This window comes from Penicillium rubens (assembly GCF_028828025.1).
Source record: "Penicillium rubens strain IBT 27055 chromosome Unknown utg000002l_segment0_segment0, whole genome shotgun sequence".
In the NCBI taxonomy this organism is placed as follows: Eukaryota; Fungi; Ascomycota; class Eurotiomycetes; order Eurotiales; family Aspergillaceae; genus Penicillium; species Penicillium rubens.
This window is the reverse complement of record NW_026890600.1, coordinates 5,574,148-5,591,864: the sequence shown is the minus strand read 5'-3', so window position 1 is coordinate 5,591,864 and position 17,717 is coordinate 5,574,148. Positions and strand designations below refer to the sequence as shown.

The window sequence follows — 17,717 nt, the reverse complement described above, 5'->3', positions numbered from 1 at the left end:
TGGGCCTGGCATCATTACTCGACACAGTATAACCTCCGTATGCCTCGGCCTAATCCCAACCTCACTGCCCAGGCAAGACCTTCCCTCTCCTCACAAACTCCGCCATCTCCCCCGCCGTTCCACCCATCCTCTCCAACCCCTCAACAACACCAACCCGATCATTCACCGGCCGTTCCTGGCTAACCTTAAAGCGGCCCTCGATCCGCGTGATTTCAACCCTCATCCCAACAATATTCTTCAAAAGCACAGCAATATACTCTGGTGGCGCATCGCTGATTTTCCAAGCCGGTCTCGGTCTCGGGGTAGGTAGTGCCGAGCCGTCATCATACCCGCTAGCTCCGGTCGCCCTCTTCGCCCCCTGACTCAGGCCTCGATCTGGGCTCCAGTTCTTGTTCTGAGTTTGGGGTGGATCCCCATCCCCATTCTCAATTCCACTTCCATCTCCCCTGTGTTTGACATCAGATCCCGGACCCAACCCAGACTCATCTTGAAAGCCCATTACTCCTTCCTCTCCAAGCCGGGCTAAATCACCCAGCTGTTGTCGTAGAAACAGCTCCGTTTGCTCATCTTTCGTGTCATGGTATATAGTCGCCCGACCGTAGACCTGCACCGCGGCGTAATTCCACGTCGGAGCAACCCTTCCCGTGGCGGGTTTGGACTCTGTGTAGAAGTTTGGGGTGATGTAGTGGTCTACTGGGCTGGTGAAGACAATTAAGACCTCACCGGGGAGAGTGTGGCCTGTTGATGTCGCTGGTTCTTCTTCAGAACTTGTTACGGGAAATGCGCCCGGGATACTGGTTGTTTTGGTGCTGTACTCTGAAGCAGATTCTACCATTGCTTTGCTTTGCGGGTTTTGGCGCGCGATGTGGCCGCGGAGGACTCCCATGGGGGGTTGTGGCGGTGCGGGGGTGCTGTCATCGGCTACTTTTGCTTCCTTTGCGAACTCGGGTTCGAAGGCCGTTTCACTGTCCAACACCCAGGGGATGTGGCTACATTGGAGGGTCGGGTGATTCTCCGAAGGGAGAGAAGTGGTGAGGACGCCTAGTGGGTGTTGTTTGATGAAGGCGTGGAGGGTTGGGAGGTCTCGGACTGCATGATCAGGACGTAGGTGCATATTCAATTTGTATGGATTGGATATGTATTAAGGCTAGGTAGACCCTGAAGAGAAACAATGCCGGGGTAACCTTGGGAGGAACCTTGGAAGGAACCTTGGAGATGAGGGGTTGACCCCGGATTTGTGATAAAGTTCCAACCTTGGAAGGTTCCAAGGTTATATATTCCATGGATTCCATGGATGGATTATCAATCTATGACTCCAAACATTAAGATGGCACAAGGGCAGCAACGGACCAATTACCACCTACCACCTGCTAGGACATCAGAAATACTCAAGTGCAGCTACACAAAAAATATCCATAGGCACAATAAATAAAGCGCCATTCCTTATACTTAAACTGCCCCAAACCCCTAAAACAAAATTGCGACCCAACATCAGCATCAAAATCTATTGCATCAACAATAGACAATAAAAAGCGAATGCGAACCACAAATTACCTACGTAGGTATGCAGTGTACAATATGTACTATATAACTAGAAAAGAGGCCTCCCAGACGCCATGCGCACAAAGTCAAACGGCACATTCTGCCCAACAAGCAACCTCAGCGTCTCAACAGTAGTCCAAGCACTAACATCCTCAACGCCATATGCTGTCCATCCAGCACGAGTGGCCACGGCCAAAGGATCCCCCTTCCTCGGCCCACTCGTAAGATCAAGATAAACCCTCCCACGAGTACAAGGCGGCGAGCAACGACCATTAACACCATAATGTCTCAGCAAAGGCTGCACGAGCAGCGATTTCTCCGGCGGCAATGCAGAGACAATAACGAAGGGTTGCTCAACCCGTTTGACAGACTGGATGGATGTGAACGGCTCAAGACCCGCAGCGAGCGGGCCACTCGCTTTGAACCCGACTGTGTAGATCGTGCCAACGGCCAGACTGCGTAGTGCGAAGATCGCCGCTGAAGCGTCTGCTTGGGAGCTGGCCAGGATGATCGCTGCACGGCTGCTATACGCGGATGGAACGTATTCGCGCGTCAGGGTTGCGCGGATGCCCTTCCAGGCGGCGTTTTCGCCGATGAATCGGGATGTTCCCGGTGCGGCTTCACCCGGTGTCATGGCGATTGTGTCGACTAACCCGATTGCGCGGGCCGCGTCGCTGGCTGCGGGGATGAAACTAGTTGTGGTTGGAACTGGGGGGTTGAGGTAGGCACCACCGAAGTGCGGTTGGACGAGGACGGATTCCATGGAGCCTTTTGGGCCGCGGTCGACCGAGGTGAAGTTGTGCGGGAGGCCAAGTTCATTTAAGCATTTCTCCATGAACATTGAGTGTGGGGTTGAGCGGAACGAGCCAATGGCGTAGAGCTCGCGTTTGGGGAGTTGGCCCATTATGTGTAGGGCTTCGTTGATCTCCGCCGCGGTTAGCTGGCCTGGGGCGGCGATCATTGGGAGGAGGGGGTGGGTGATTGGAGAGAAGACGGTGTTAAGAGCTCGAGATAGCTGGCCCATTTGGCCCATGTTGACAGCTGACAGAGGTGGGCCTGCGCCGCGGGTTTTGATGGTAGAGCGGAAGTATTCTAGTTCGTAGTTCTCCTCGATGGTGTGGACCATGGCGATCATCTTCACGATGTCGGCGTATTTGGCGCTTTCCGTGAATATGCGCTGCGCCTCTTCGGACGTCCACTTCCACGTCCCGGAGAAGTCATGGAACGCAGATAAAATCATACTATGGCCCTTTTTCTCAAACAGCTGGCGCCGGATCTCCTCGGGCAGCCACAGTTCGACATCGACATACTCAACTCCCCACTGTATCGCGCGCCGCAGGTACTTGTAAAACAGCGCTGGGTCATCCATCGGGAACTTCCCATTCTCCCTTGTACAACGGACAGTAAAGATAATCGGCAACTCAGTATGCTGCCGCAACAACATCAACTGCTGACCAACATACTTCAAACTCGGAACAGGCGGAGTTGTCCAACCCTTCGGCACAGGCTCAACCAGCAAATCCACACGGATCTCAACGGCGTCAGATCCCACAGAAAGGATATCTAAATTCGGCAAAGCAGCATGTACATCAGGAAAAGTAGTCGAAATGAAATTCGTCCTGGTCTTCGTTCGCAAATCATCATGCGGCCTCGTCTGACCAAAAATCAAAGACAAAAACCGCGACAGATCCCGACGCAGGAACGGACTCCGCGAATATAAGAATTCATAGTCACAACTCTCGGTGAGCGAGTCGTCTGGCGTAGACCCGTTTTCCACACAGTACGTGTTTACCAGAACCAGAGATGATCGCTCGCATCCTTCCAAGCTCCGCGCTAGGTCGTGCGCTAGTATCCCCACTACCGCTGCATAGTTGGCTCGCGCAAGCATCCCAAGCGACGCGTCCGTTGTCCATGGCTTACCCAGAACCTCCGCTACCAGTCGTACAATATGCTCTTGGTCCTGACCGTAGATGATCACGACAGTCCCCGCGGCAGTGGCGGCGGCCGGCGCGGCGATGCCCGCGGCTGTCTGGTCTGTGGGCCCGCTAGCTGGAGGAGCGAGAGAGAGGGTTGTTGTAGCATTGGAAGGGCCGGCGATATTGGGGTTTGTACCAGGAGGATCTTGGGCTTTTAGGGCGGTGGAGACAGGGGGATCGTCGAGCAGCGGCGTGGCCATGTGCTGCGGAAAGGCTGTCGGAATCATGGCATAGCAGTCCCAAGTGTTTTCATACTTAGTTCTCGCGAGGATTTATATGCAGGTCGAGGTATGGGTTAGGACGGGTAAAGATGGGAGTTGGAGAAGGGGGGAATGAGCGCAAGGACCAAGGAGAGTTTTTTCAATTCGCTTCTTGACGCTCAGGACCCGGGGGTAGCGTGCCAGGTAGGTAGTATCAGAGCATGGGATATTTTACAAAGCGCAATCAGGGAAAAAGGGAGCGGGCCGAACAAGGCTAGCTCCAAGATATGGGGTATGGAAGAACTCGTCGCGGAGATTCCACCCAATGCCCGCCGATGGAATCCCACGCAGACGGCGGACGCGGGGAAAAGTGGGCGCGGAGTTGGGTTTCTCCACCAATCAGCTGCCGCGAACGCAGAATTATACTACATATGGATTTGTTAGTAGGGATCCTACTCAGTAGAAAGGTGATATGTGATATTACAGTAATGATATGCTTATAAATCCTATCAATTACCAGTGGACATCTACAAATGCATGTGTTAATATCGGCCTTCATGAAACCACCATCCCAGCTGGAGGGACCGGCATTAGGCTCTGCCATGATCCGATACGAGGGAAAGCCCACCAATCTAAGCCGGCGTCTCTGACTCGGCCGGAGCGAATGATCGGCTTTGGAACAGATTTTACATAGCCTGTTGTACCTTAGGTACCCGGGGGGGGATAGGTAAGCAACGATTTAGACGCTAGGATTGGTGGAAGAGCACATGGATACTTGCGCAAGGGGCAAAGGCGAAGATTAGATGGTCCCATATTAACAACGTACATAGTAAAACGACCATCTATTCATTGTTATTTCTGTCCTCGACGCTGGCAAAGCAACCGGAATCATGTGACAGCTCTAATCGGACCTGGGAGGAAAATTATACCGGAGATATGTAGTCGTGAATCACGAAGCATAGGTACAGGTGATCATTTGACACCGCAAACATGTGAGATATGGAAAAAAGAACGACAGAATCGCGACTAGATCCGCCCAGCATCATATTCCAGACAACCAATTAAGACATAAGGAGAGAAAAATACCAGCCAAATCAAGAGGGGGTATTGGGTAGTAACAAGGCTCTGAAGGAAAACAAGAAACGCAGGCCGAGAGATAAGACAGGGGGGAAAGGGCAGGAAAAGCAAAGAGGCATTGGTCCAGAGAAGAAACATGTATGTATGTATCAATATCAGGCACACAAATAATCATCATATCGCTTGGAAAACCGAGATAGCGCTTTTAGGGGATTTTGTTCATGGCTCCGTGCATCGAGCCGGAGCCAACACTATGTACGAGGACAGCAATACAACCGATGATCGGCGCATGGACTGTCCGACATCTTTCAAGACGTCGCGTGCCTACCACGACAGAGCATGGTAGGTCGAGTAAGGGAGATAAGTTCAAGCGGGAGAGAGGCCAAAGGTGTACAACCACACATGCAGCGTTCCATTTGTGGGATGATATCGGGAAGCGAGAGTTGAGCCGAGCCAGCAGCCTGTAATTCTCAGCTTGGATGGACACACATGCCCAAACTAAAACACGCAGCAGGCAATATGCAATCCCATTGGCTCGTCGTTGGATAAAGCATGGAATGGGCAACGCCATGGACAGGGGAAATCGGGACCCGAGTCGGAGTTGGAAAGGAGTTTCATGTTTCAGGCTCGCGCAGAGAAACAGAAGGAAGTGTTTCGAAAAGGTGGACATGGCACATTGCCCGCGCACACAGGACCCACCTGCAAAAGGGCAGGGGATATCGAGAAATGATGTATGGGTCACTCGCGGGTGGAATCGCACCAATTAACTCGGCGGAGAGATGGCGAGCCCGTTCATCATTTTGGGCAGCGGCTTTCTGCGAGCAGTATTTGCCGTCTTGGAGACCCGTGGTGCACCATGGATCATGCGGGGTTCTGTCATCAGGCTGGTATCTAGGTGTGCCGGTGCTACGGTGAAATTGTCAGTGAGCGGATTGGATTGAGGGTGAGAGCTTTCGAGTGTACCTCTTGTCGGAAGTCTACCGTAATCAGCTGAAAGATTCTGCTGGCTGCGGCTGTTAGGGGCAAAGAAGGTAGCGTTGGCTGTGCGCCACAGATGGTTCGAGGTGTCTGAGAGGAAGTCTGTTGTCGATCGTCCGGAGAAAATGGACGTGCGGCCGCGGTTGCGCTTTGAAAGGACAATCTCGTCGAACAGGGTCATGCGCGGGTCCTTGGACTTCGGATTTGTTCGCTCACGGTCACTGATGAACTCATTGAAGCCTAGTATTGCGTCAGTATTTACTCCGCAATGCAATACGGGAGTTCGCCAACTTACCCTGTGTCTGCTGCAGAATTGCAATATACTCGGCGTGCTCACTTGGAAGGCTCTTCATGAAAGCCTCCACGTTGAAATTGTAATGCATGCCGGACTTCTTCTTATCACCACTGGCTGGCAGGAGGAACTTCTTGTACGTGTAGAACAAGCTAGCAAAGCATCTGACAAACGCCGCACGAATTTGATCCGGATGGAACGCTGCATCACACGGCAGACACACCATAGAGGTGCAGCGACTGTGGACTATCAGTTTGCATGCAGAGCACTTGTACATGTTTTCCTCTGCCTGTTCATCACATATGGCACAGGTCAACTTGTCATCCCAGGGTTGGACTTGGAAATAGTGACCCTCGGCCCAGCAAGTATCGTCGTTATTGCCGACGGGCTGGTACGTGGATTGAGGGACAATTGTGGACGCAGCGATGGTAGACTGTGCATACACAGACGGTGCATATGTGGATCCGCCACCGTAGTCAGTGTTGAGAGTTGTCACTGAAAGATTCGAAGCATGACCCAGGAACGGAGCACTTGGACGTCGACTCATTCCAAAGGACGAGCTTCGACGCGAGGCGGCATCGAAATGACCGGAACGCTTCTCGCGCAAGGAAGCTTGCAATGCCATACCGGAGTCATTGCGAGAGGGGGCTAGTGGAGGAGGGAAGAAACCAGAAGTAGGCGAGCTCTCTCTCGGGGATGGCGGAGAGGCACTAGCTCTCATAGTGGAGCTGGTCCCGGGACGCTCATTACCGCGAGATGAGTACCCACGAGAGGAGCCGCCCTCGTTTCGGGCGTGCAGGAAGACGTTGAAGATCGGGGGTGTATAGGAGCCTGGCATCACGGCTGTTGCACCGAATGCGCTAGAGTTCAGACCGACATATTTCGCGAGATTAGTTGCAGGCGCTTTGGATGTGAAACTGGCCTTGCTCTCCGACATGAATGAGTCCCATGGGTACGTCTCGATGGCATATGCGGGAGGCCCGGTGGGGACGTGGCATCGACTGTGTTGAGGGGCAGCTAGCTGCAGCAAGGAGAGGAGCTTCCTGCGCTGATGACGTGGGAGAGAGGTCGGTTGAATGGTGCTTTCGATCATATTGTTGTCTAAATCAACCAGGACAAAGTCGTCCGTGGGCAGCTCCACCTTCTCATACCGACGCTCGATACCCACGATGTATGGGCAAGGGGCCTCGAGAGCCTGAATTAAGCGCGCGGGGAGGACAGGAATGAGAACGCCTGTCCATTCCAGAGGGAACAAAAGATCGACCAACGCTCTGGTGGCGAGATAGAGCATGGAGGTGTGGGAAGACAAGAAGATGATACGGGATTCAGTAAGAGCGTACTGCGTGTTGTTAGCATTGTCTCTAGTCAACTTACATGGCAGGTTAAGCTTACCTCAAAGAGAATGATAATGTTGGGAACTGACAAAGTCCGGAATAAGGCATAGAGATCAGTCTGGAAATCAGTCAGCAAAAGTCTGGAGAACTCAATCAAGATTGCGGTGCACATACATTCCGAGAACCAGGGATCTCATTGGGCGCCTCTTTGCGTGCGAACAAGCGCAACTCACGAATCGCAATCTCAACCTGAGTCTTCGAGGATATTGGGCAGAAGGCTTCCGTGCAGAGATTCATGACATATCGCTCCAACGGCTGCCATATACCCATACGCGGCGAGGGCGGAGGCACGTGCTGTACACTGCCCTCCGTCATGGGCACCACCACGGCCTTGAGCCATTCCTTCCAGAAGCTCGTCATCGTGCTCTCTCGGCCCAAGATACCGTACGCACGGGGAATCCAGAACCCAGTGTCCCCATCGGTCAAACCTTCGATCTTGGAGGCTGCGCCGTGCCGGACTGGACGGAGGAGATCAGTCATTAGCCCAATCTTCTCCTCCACGGCGCTGATATCATCTTCGAGCTGTTCGCGGGATTCAGATCCTGACGGGACAGTCGGCAGCTGAGCTAGGAGCCGGGATAATTTGGCCCGCTCTGATGCCAACCGTTCGCCTAGGCTTGCAGCCAGTTCACGCTCTTCGTCTGTCATGTTGTCCTTTCGCCATTCCTCGCAGCGCTTCTCGAGCTCTTCCGCCGCATTTGGGTTGAGGGGTATCCAGATGAGCACACAGATGGCGTGCAGCCTAGATCCATTGTCCGTTGTCATGGCGAATCCGTGCCAGGTAGAGCGCGGTCGCTGGTCAGAGGAGACGATGTTGACATCATTCGGAAAGGCAAACATAGGGACATAGTCGGGGAAATTGCCGCGCTGCTTCATCTCGTCCGGCATGCCGCGCGTGGGGTATCGGTCGAGGAGAACGGGCTCGAATCGCCGTTTCAACGGATGCATTGTGGGGGATATTTCGAGGGGTTGAGGAACCGGGATTACCGAGTTGTAGTTGCTGAGTCGCCGAGAAGTTCGCACCGAAGCTGAAGACAGTTCATTGTCAGCCAGTGCATCTAGAGAAAGTTCCGGCCACAAACCCGTTCCAGAGTGGCTAGAAAGTAAAGTCAAAGAACAGTTCTCACCTTGACGAGCGATTGACGGCTGTCGTTTCATACTATTCATATCCCGAAAGGATCGTCGCACGCTCCCAATACCCGACCTCAGCAAGTTACCGCCAGGCGAAGGCGAATCGTCGGAGACGATCTTCTGCGTACGAACCCTAGATCGCGGGCGGGTATTCGGGGTAATAGCGCCAGCGCTCAAGCTTAAGTCGGTTAGGAAGGATTCCCGCTCGTTGGCGAACTTGAACAGCGCAGAGTCGAAATCGAAGTCCTCAGAGAACAGAGCCGAGGCACGCAGGGGCGAAGAGGCACCCTTGACGGTCATGCTGCTCCGGTTACTATTACTGCCAGCCCCATTTGTTCCCTCTGAGGTTTTGGAGAGCGTGGATAATCGTTGGGCAGAGCCCCTGTGGCTAGGGCCGGTGAATAGCATGGAGTTTGGCCGGGAGACCCCATCCGGGTTGTGTTCCTCCTCCGCATCGGCATCCTCCTGAATTGTGTCGGCGAGCGCAGGGCCTGGTGATGCGGCACCGTTGGCACGGTAATCTTCTCCCAATCTCTGGAAGGTGTCCAGGATCTCAGTACCATCCACGCCGGCTATCCAGAAGTAATCGGCGAGAGGGGCGCCTTCGGAGGTGCTTGACGATGGCATTGTGGAGAGAGTCGCGGGGGACTGTAGCGGGTTAATGCCTTGGTTGTCACCACATGGACCGCAGTATTTCCAGGAAAGGGAATGCGCAGTGGAATTGAGCGCATGTAGTTTTCGGGAGGGGGATGATAAAAATGGGGGAGAACGGGAGGGAGGGGCAGTTCAGAGCGAAGATCAATTTTGGGGGGTTTGAAGGTCAAACGTATTAAAAAAGGAGTTCCTGGTTTATCTTTTTATTTGTGTATTCTACGTAATCATTTTCTACCCAAATATTTTCCCTTTGACAGTATTTCTGTCTTTATTTTTAAAGGGAAAAAAAAAAGAAAAGAAAAGAAAAGAAAAGAAAAACCTTTCCTTTCCTTATATTTTCTTTTCCCCCCTAGAATCACGGGTGGTTGCGTACGCTAATAATGTTACTAGAACTCGAGGACATTTAAATGTGTGCACATCTCTACTCCACTATATAAAAATGGTAAGAGTTGCCCGTGTCAAGTCCAAACGTCTTAACAAATCAAGCCAGTCAAGGGCCCGGGCCATTCACAGCCCTAGCATCTATGCACAAGAGTCTTGACACCGTAGCCTGCAGGTATGTGCATTGGGTGGGCTAGACTCTAAAGGGAATCCAGACTCCAGACTTCCGGGGTATACCCATAATACAGGTTCATTACATATGTATACATCTATCAACTGGGTGCTATTCTCCTATTGCTTGTTACCGTATATAGACAATCTCTAGTAACCTTGGAATAATGTTAAGAAATCAGGAAATATCAAGGGGTTATCCCGTAGAGGCCCGTGATCCATGGTTGAGCTTCTGATGCAAGCGGGTCTTGGCTGATCCTTTTCTTAACGAGGTTCGTCAACTAACTAGTACGGAGTACGGAGTAACGAGTAACGGGGTTGGGGTTGATTGTTTATTTTCAGTTGAGACATGGCGTTCACGTCTTTCTATTTACGGGACTTTAGGGGTTCTTCGGCACGCCACAATGTCATTCTTTTTTATATCTGACTTTTAAGAACTATCGACAACTTTCAGGGGGTAAGACTATCGGGAACTGCCGACGTCGGGTTGTAACCCTTTTTACAGTTTAGTTCAGTTTAGTTCCTCGTGGGAACCTTGCTTTTTAGATTGTGTCTGCTTCAACGGCCTTTTTCTTTCCATCGCAGCAATGTACAATCCCTCCGTACCCTTTCTTCTGATCCTACAACATACAACATACATGGGAGTGATTTTTCGTGCATGACACACTAGTCTATGTACTTTGGTACATAGGATTTGAAGCCAGGAGTCACCAAGTGGGGTGGCTTGTCCCGGGGAGATGATCAATACTACAGTTGGACAATGTGGAGCACCGAGGGGTGAAAGCATCGCTTAAGTGTATCAATTTCCACAGTATCCATTTCATAAAATAACCTTGCAAAAATAAAAAGTAATCTGGTAATCTGATAGTCTACGTAGATAAATCCCACAGTTCGTTCCAGTGTCAGGATTCCCCTGGATCCGCCAAGGCTCTCGTACATGTATGTATGGAGGTACTCCTCCGTATATCTCTAATATGTAGCTATTTGGGTACCATCCTGGACAAGTAAACATACACGTGGAACTCCAAAGTTCCAATATACTTACTCCATACGGAGTATAGTGTATCGAAATACAATTCTATTTAATGCCCTAGACACGCCTAATACCCGCGTTACGTGGCACAGGGCCTCCCCTGCACCGATAGCCCTTTTCGACTGGTCGCATCCCAGGATTTTGGGCAAGGTTATTCGGGCCATCTCCCCGTCGATGTACATTCGTACTCACATACAGTCAATGCAGTCAACAGTGTGTACGACTTGACAAGAGAAGAGGCGGTGGAGCAGATCGGCAGACAGTACGGAGTAGCCTAAACTTCGTATATTCACCAAAAACAAAAAAAAAAGAAGAAGAAAACCAATAGATAAAAGACCGGGAGTAAAACTAAAATAGAAGCCTGTGCGAGACATAGATTGCGGATAATGATCTTTCGAGATCGGGCATGTGAACAGGCTGAACCCCATTGATCAGCCAGCCCTGGAGCCCTGGAGAGTCTAGACTCTTCCAAATCTGGCTAAGAGATTTTACATGTATACATACCCGAAATATTGTTTTATGTGATATCCCGTAGAATACGGGGCCTTGGCCCGAGGACGAATTGTCGTTTCTATTTATTGACATATTTATCTTGTGCGAGACCTATAGACAAGGAGTAGTGAAATGCGCGGTCAAAGGGTGCAAATGTCCAGCCCGGAGCTTCCTTGCCGAGAGAGAACTGCCGTGTGACAAAATTAAGCGTTGGCTGCATGGCAAGGCTGGTTTCCGCTCCGTGCTAGTGGCGCCAGCCCAGCCAATGCATCGGACTCTATTCTAGAGCCTCAGGCAGTCATTTGTCGGACCTACATAGATTGTGTGGACATATTCAGAAGCCCATATTACACGATACAATCCCCCAATTTAGGACGCTGCTGCCAATGCCAATGGTGATATTGTGTAAGTGGGACATTGGAAATGCGTACAAACCGCCCTTGCGGCGCCCTCCATGCAACCAGGCGGCTGGATGCACTAATACAATTCGGCGCCCATATTGTGCTACAGGGGCGGAAACGATCCGGTGGGTTCGTTGCACACCGCGTTTCAGGTGCGTTTCCGGCTCATCAGGTTTCCCGTGGTCAGGAACCCCTTGTCCCCCATAGCACCGCGCCATTCAATTGACAACTGACCCAGCGTGGCACGACCGTCCCGTCGCAGGTCCTTCTGGAGAGCTTCAAGTCCCTCGTTCTGGCCCTCTTCTTGTTCCACCAAAAACGCCACCTGTAGGACATCCCGTGGATTGAGTGTAGGTAGCGCCCGGGTTGACATGTCTGTGTTCATCATGTCCCAATTTAGAGATTTTGATTGGAACGGTGGCTTAGGATTTAGTTTCGTTTGCTGTCCATCCCCCGATGTTAGCCAAATTTTTGAGCATTCCGACCCAGGCCGGGTTTCAGACACAGCCGCGCTTCGTTGTGAAAAATCCACCGATTCGCTAGGAATTAATAGAAAATTCATACCTTGACTACCACGGCGCCTTCGCCCACGTTTTCCAGTTGTGCCTCTAGGGCAAAGCGGAGTAACCTCGTTTTCCCGTACGGACCGAGTGACTTATTATCTACCTCGAGCGGCGGAAGTTCGGACGCCTTGGTCCGCACGCTCAGACAGGGCTGTGCCACAAACTGGTATAACTTGCGGAAAGTCCTGACCCGGCCACTAGCTGCCTGCGAATCTGAGCCGATCTTTGTCTCCGTATAGCTGACACTGACAGCTAGTATGTGGTTTCCTTCTTCCTTCAAATCAAACCGCACGATCTTTTGTAATGACTCGCCGATCTTGAGGCCATCCGTTGATGCGGAGTCGCTGGGTGGCTCCAGCTCCAGTGCCGCAACTGAGGAAGGTGTTTGCATTTCCGCTACTATACGCACGGACGTGAGGAGTCTGTCATCATCATCAACATTGATTTCATTGTTCGCGCTGAGTGTGCATCCGAAGGTCTCTCCGACGTAGACTGATCCGAAGGAGGGAGGTAGAGTAAGCTATTGCCATTAGTGAACAGTTTCCTTGAGGTGGGTAGTCACTGTCTCACAAGAGGCGTTAAAATGAATTGATCATCAGAATCACTAGACGGATAGCTTAGTGAGGCTTTCGTGGATATTTTGGTTTTAGACGTCGGGAGAGGATGTTGATAAGAAAGTGATGGCCGCGCAAGGCTGTGTATCGATAGTCAGAAGCTGCCATAAACGGGACGTATATGAATCATTCGAATTACCGCAACACTAATCCGTTCATGATTAGCTCGCTAGTCCAACTACTGGTTGAGTTGTATTCCCATACCTTTGAGAGAGACCGCATGTGGTTCCTTCGGGGCATCAGCCCCCGACAGAGCCCGTGGGCGTGCCATGGAGAATAAGTTCCAATATTAGCTCCAGAGGGGGAAATGGAGGAGTAAAGAATTAGCTGCAATGCTGGGAGATGCAGTATAGCGTCATCTTGTCGAAGAGGGACAGTCCACTTCTCCACGAGCTGATAGCGATAGGGAAGCTGCCCCAAACAAACAGTGCAAACACCCGCTCTTTCCCAAAGAGTGTGCGACTCATACAGTCGTACATTCAATCTCTTTGTTTCTTTGTCTCTTTTTCTATATGTATGTACTGCTTCTGACTCGCATGATACATTCTCAGAGAATTCAGCATCTACTAAATGATGGGAAAGGAGCTTGGAGTATATAGGGCTAAGTACACACATTTACCATTGACAAGCCTTGTACATGATATAGGTTTCCTACCTACCTAGGTAGGTACCCTCTACAAACTCTTGTATTCACTATCCTACTGTGATAGACTACAGTGGTCAAAACAGATTGAATCGTGACAAGCCATGCCTAAGCGAAAGTGGGAAGCATGTAACAAACATGACCTACCTGCTGAGAACAAAGGCCTGTTATATCTTTCTAAGTCTCCATGCAAAGTCATTAACACTTCACGTGTTTGCCCTCTAGATCGTGCTTTCTGCAATACATATATAGAGCAACACATCCTCTTTCCATGGTCCTCTACCTTCCTAGAATCGTATCTTCTCGTACTCTTAGGAAGTACCCATGTCCCAGAGTTACTGTCAGACTACAAGTAATGAAACGTTCCTCTTCTCCTGATTTGCCATCAAGCCCTGATATTCTTGACCCCAAAGCCAAACCCCCCATGGAGCCTGTTAGCCCTAGTAACAAGCTTGTTCCTAGAGCTGAGAACTCAATCCAAGTTGCAGAGCGCACTCCGCCCAATGCCTTCCAAATACTCATGTCTGGAAAGCGCACTCTACCATGGCTAGCCTCACCCCCCGACGGGTTCTTAGCAAGAGTCTCGCGCACTCAAACTCAAGTGCAAGTAAATATTGACGGCTATGGCATACTTCCACTGGCTAATTAGCTTCCGTTTAGCATGTATATGATTAGACACAAGGTTGGCGGTACGCAGGATATTCCGCAAATCTCATTTGAAGTTGTTGGATCTACTGGCAATATCTACAAAACGGTCATTGGCAAGGTCCCTACCTGTGACTGTCCGGATGTCAGGTTTCGGAAGACGCAGTGCAAGCACATCTGCTTTGGTAAGTATCAACCTAGCCCGGGCTCCGAAGATACATGCCTACCCCATTCTGCACAGTGCAAATACCAGTCTCTGTTCTTTGCTAATGTGTTGTAAAGTGTTATCTGCGATGGATGTCCCCGAGCAACTGATGTACCAGCGGTCATTTTTGCCATCCGTGAGTCCTCGTAGACCCTAACACAACATCACTTTGTTATATATCCCTGACCCAAACTTGCATCCATAAGGAGCTACGCGCAATGCTTGCTGTGTTATCCTTGAAACGGAACTTGGACAGGACTACCCTTGCTTCCGCCGGCGAAAGGAAGCCTGTCGAGGGCCAGTGCCCAATCTGTTTCCATGGTTTTGAGACAGACCAGAAAACTACCTGGTGTCAGTCATGCGGCAGCAACTTTCATAGGGCTTGCTTTAAGAAGTGGGAGGCTGCTATGCGCACGTCCCACACTGTTGTCAATTGTCTCCACTGGTAAGTGATGGCAACTTGTTCAAGTCGTAATAGGAACTTCGAACTCAACAGCTCTCCGCATATAGCAATGCCCCGTGGCAGACTGATGAACATGGTACGCCCCATCTCAACAGAGAGGTCATTCAGACCAAGGGTGATCATAACCGAGGCGGATATGTGAACATGGGCGGCAAGTAGTCCCTGGTTGTCATGGCTCGATCAGTATCCTTTTGCCCTTAGAGAGTCTATCCCACGTCTTGACTTCTGGTTCCCCTACTAACGATTGCTTCTTGGGATGACATGGGCGACTCGTCTTCATATACTACTAATCCTATCGCTGTCAAGTCCAAAATACTGAAATCAAGACGCGACGAGGATGAGCGTGTTCGGCATGAAACTGGAGGTATCATGTCTGCGGGGACGTAACATCAAGGAACGGCTCTGTTACGGAAAGGTCTCTTGTTGTGGTCTCTTTTTACCAATTCGCCTTTGTCTTTGGAAAATTGTGTTGGGAAGTTTTTGTTCCAGAAATCTATCATTGAGTGACGTACCCTCCTGCCGGTGCAAGCCCAAGCAAGCATGGATTACTTCATTGCACCGTCTGGAATAAGGGGAGTCAACTTGTGGTGCTCTTTTATCAATAGAATATCTTATGCATGTTGTGGGGTCAGGAATGTAGTATTCGGTGTTAGTATGGGTTGAACTGTTTTATGCTGAATGCACTAAATGAATTTGATACTGTTCTTTACAATCTTCAGTGTCGAACGTCGACTACATCTGGTTGCTACTACACTCAATCGAGATATCTCACAAGATTCACTTTTACTAGGAAAGCCAAATATGACAAAAGAAAGTCCATTCATCCCAACTCCGGGTATCACATCAAGCCCCAACGGCCAAGAAACGCAAAAAGAAGCAAGCTTCTCAACTCAAAATCCAATAACACCAAACAGATTATTCTATATATCCTTTTGAAGCCGTCGGCCCAGTCGAACAGTCGCGACACTAACGCCTTCCTCGCCAGTCATCCACGACGGCATACGCTCAGGGTCAACGATGCCTAGCTCAGCAAGTTTGCGAATCCCGCCGATGACGTGGGAGCCAGAGAAAGTCAGTGACAAGGCAGGTGGCGTGAAGATAGAATCATCAACGTCATCATCATACTGCTCATCACTAGAACCCGGTTTGTCGAGGAGCCGGATATCAAGTCGGTCTAGCGGTGCCGGGGCGAGTGATGACCCCAATGTGCCAAATCGGGAGTGGATGGCCAGACGGCGTTTCTTCGAATCCGGAGAAAGGGGGGCTGTATCAATACCGCTGGATCTTCGTTTGGTCGCCGGGCTATTTGTGTTTTCTTTGCCTTCTGTTGGGCCGGAATGACTCGCTCGGATATGCTCTTCAGGCGATACTGTATTAGAGGGCCGAGGGTCCAATGGACTTCCTTCAGTGGCTGCATCTGCAAAGATGCTAAAGGCGCCATTCGAGGCCGTTGATCGTCCGGGGCCACGGAGAGCTAGGAGCGTGGGCAGATTCTTGGCTGCCAGGGATGTCGCCTGCAGAGAGAATCGTTCCTGTGGGCGGGATAAAGCTTTGGGGATGGAATCGCGCACCAGACGCTGAAGGGTTCGAGTATCAGTAGCCACAGAGCTTGTGGAAGGGGCAGATTTTGATCCGGTGGATGTTGCTATGGAAGTGTAGACGTAAGGGCAACTGTCCGGGAAAGCGACGTAGATGACTCGGGACGAGTCAGTGAAGATCTCGGCTGCCTGTCTGGGGGACTGATATGGCGAGTCAACAACAAAGATACGCAGGAATGTCAGCGGCAGTGTAGCCGAGTGGGCGAGGTGGTAGTGGGCCTTGACCAATGGGGAGATTTCTCGTTGGAGGCTTTGCACAAATGTTGCCGATTGCATGCGCGGTACAGAACCGGACCAGTCAGTGGGTGGCAGACCATTAAAGTTCTTGCGCTTTGTATCAGTACGGCTAAGCTCGAGTGCAGTCCATCGAAGGCTGGCGGGGTGGTCGTCCATATAGCGGAGGTCTGCCATGGCCAGTTGGCGCAGTGTAATCCCATGCCGCCAATCGCCTTCTAGGATTCGTTCAATAACCTCGCGCTTTGCACCCTTTCGATCCTGCAGATCTTCATACGCCTGACGGACTTCTTCAATTGTCTTCCCCGCAGGGTAAGGGAGGGCGTCGTCATCGTCGGGGCCATCTTCGTCGGTCTGCAAGTATGGTGGGAATGAGGCGACGTTGCGATCATCAAGCCACGTAAATGCTAGATCTAGTAGTGCTTGTCTGGATAGCTTCCCCAAGGATTTTGTAAGAGACGGAGTTGATGAGGGAATGCGGAGGTTATTTGGAAGACTGGCTGTTGTCGGGGCGCGCACCGTTTTGGGACGCGCCATGGCCGTAGTTGACAAGGTATTGTGGCAATACCTAGGGAAGTTCAAGATCACCTTATATCAATGGCAGGTGCATGCTCTGGATCCATATCTTGATCTGTTCCCGAGCTTGTCCAAGTTCTGTCCAAATTCCAAAATCGACCATCAACAAACATGCACGTGCTGATAAGCTGATAAGTTCCAACCTTGGAAGAGATCGAACTGATTATGTCATCTGGGAGTCCCGCCCATGGATCCAGCTTGTGAAGAACTAAGTGTTGGGAGGTCACCTGATCTTGGAAGGCATTAATCTTATGCACTTTGAGGTTCCGATTCAGCGAACACACAGTGACCTATCAAACGTGATATGTATATGTATATCAACACCCTATGTATAATATGCATTATTGGATCGTGTATGAATGCGCAAGGGTTTTAAGCAGACCGAGGCTTGCTGACAAAAATGTGGGTCACAATTGACCTTCTCGCAAAGCCATCGTTGAAATGTTGAAAGTTG

The 17,717-nt window shown here is 50.8% G+C and overlaps 7 protein-coding genes across 7 annotated transcripts; 2 read left to right on the top strand and 5 right to left on the bottom strand.

Moving 5' to 3' along the window:
• Positions 1 to 61: 61 nt before the first annotated feature.
• N7525_004609 (FMN-binding negative transcriptional regulator) lies at positions 62 to 1,114 on the bottom strand (the record flags this gene model as incomplete). Its single annotated transcript, XM_002565595.1, has 1 exon — positions 62 to 1,114. The coding sequence occupies one exon, from the start codon at positions 1,112 to 1,114 to the stop codon at positions 62 to 64; it is 1,053 nt and encodes a 350-aa protein (XP_002565641.1).
• A 477-nt stretch (positions 1,115 to 1,591) lies between these two features.
• On the bottom strand, positions 1,592 to 3,745 carry N7525_004608 (type I 3-dehydroquinate dehydratase; the record flags this gene model as incomplete). Its single annotated transcript, XM_002565596.2, has 1 exon — positions 1,592 to 3,745. One exon carries the CDS (start codon positions 3,743 to 3,745, stop codon positions 1,592 to 1,594), a length of 2,154 nt encoding a protein of 717 aa, XP_002565642.2.
• Positions 3,746 to 5,558: 1,813 nt separating this feature from the next.
• On the bottom strand, positions 5,559 to 9,217 carry N7525_004607 (dDENN domain protein; the record flags this gene model as incomplete). Its single annotated transcript, XM_061213080.1, has 4 exons — positions 5,559 to 6,013; positions 6,069 to 7,404; positions 7,458 to 7,517; positions 7,574 to 9,217. The coding sequence occupies 4 exons, from the start codon at positions 9,215 to 9,217 to the stop codon at positions 5,559 to 5,561; spliced, it is 3,495 nt and encodes a 1,164-aa protein (XP_061070101.1).
• A 2,653-nt stretch (positions 9,218 to 11,870) lies between these two features.
• Positions 11,871 to 13,170, bottom strand: N7525_004606 (trafficking protein particle complex subunit 13; the record flags this gene model as incomplete). The annotated part of the gene is made up of 5 exons (XM_061213079.1): positions 11,871 to 12,164; positions 12,287 to 12,805; positions 12,856 to 12,979; positions 13,039 to 13,045; positions 13,104 to 13,170. 5 exons carry the CDS (start codon positions 13,168 to 13,170, stop codon positions 11,871 to 11,873), a joined length of 1,011 nt encoding a protein of 336 aa, XP_061070100.1.
• A 727-nt stretch (positions 13,171 to 13,897) lies between these two features.
• On the top strand, positions 13,898 to 15,014 carry N7525_004605 (uncharacterized protein; the record flags this gene model as incomplete). The annotated part of the gene is made up of 5 exons (XM_061213078.1): positions 13,898 to 14,149; positions 14,192 to 14,372; positions 14,470 to 14,528; positions 14,599 to 14,837; positions 14,903 to 15,014. The coding sequence occupies 5 exons, from the start codon at positions 13,898 to 13,900 to the stop codon at positions 15,012 to 15,014; spliced, it is 843 nt and encodes a 280-aa protein (XP_061070099.1).
• A 102-nt stretch (positions 15,015 to 15,116) lies between these two features.
• On the top strand, positions 15,117 to 15,426 carry N7525_004604 (uncharacterized protein; the record flags this gene model as incomplete). Its single annotated transcript, XM_061213077.1, has 2 exons — positions 15,117 to 15,238; positions 15,345 to 15,426. 2 exons carry the CDS (start codon positions 15,117 to 15,119, stop codon positions 15,424 to 15,426), a joined length of 204 nt encoding a protein of 67 aa, XP_061070098.1.
• Positions 15,427 to 15,775: 349 nt separating this feature from the next.
• N7525_004603 (CENP-N/CHL4 family protein) lies at positions 15,776 to 17,224 on the bottom strand (the record flags this gene model as incomplete). Its single annotated transcript, XM_002565600.1, has 1 exon — positions 15,776 to 17,224. One exon carries the CDS (start codon positions 17,222 to 17,224, stop codon positions 15,776 to 15,778), a length of 1,449 nt encoding a protein of 482 aa, XP_002565646.1.
• Between the last annotated feature and the right edge of the window lie 493 nt (positions 17,225 to 17,717).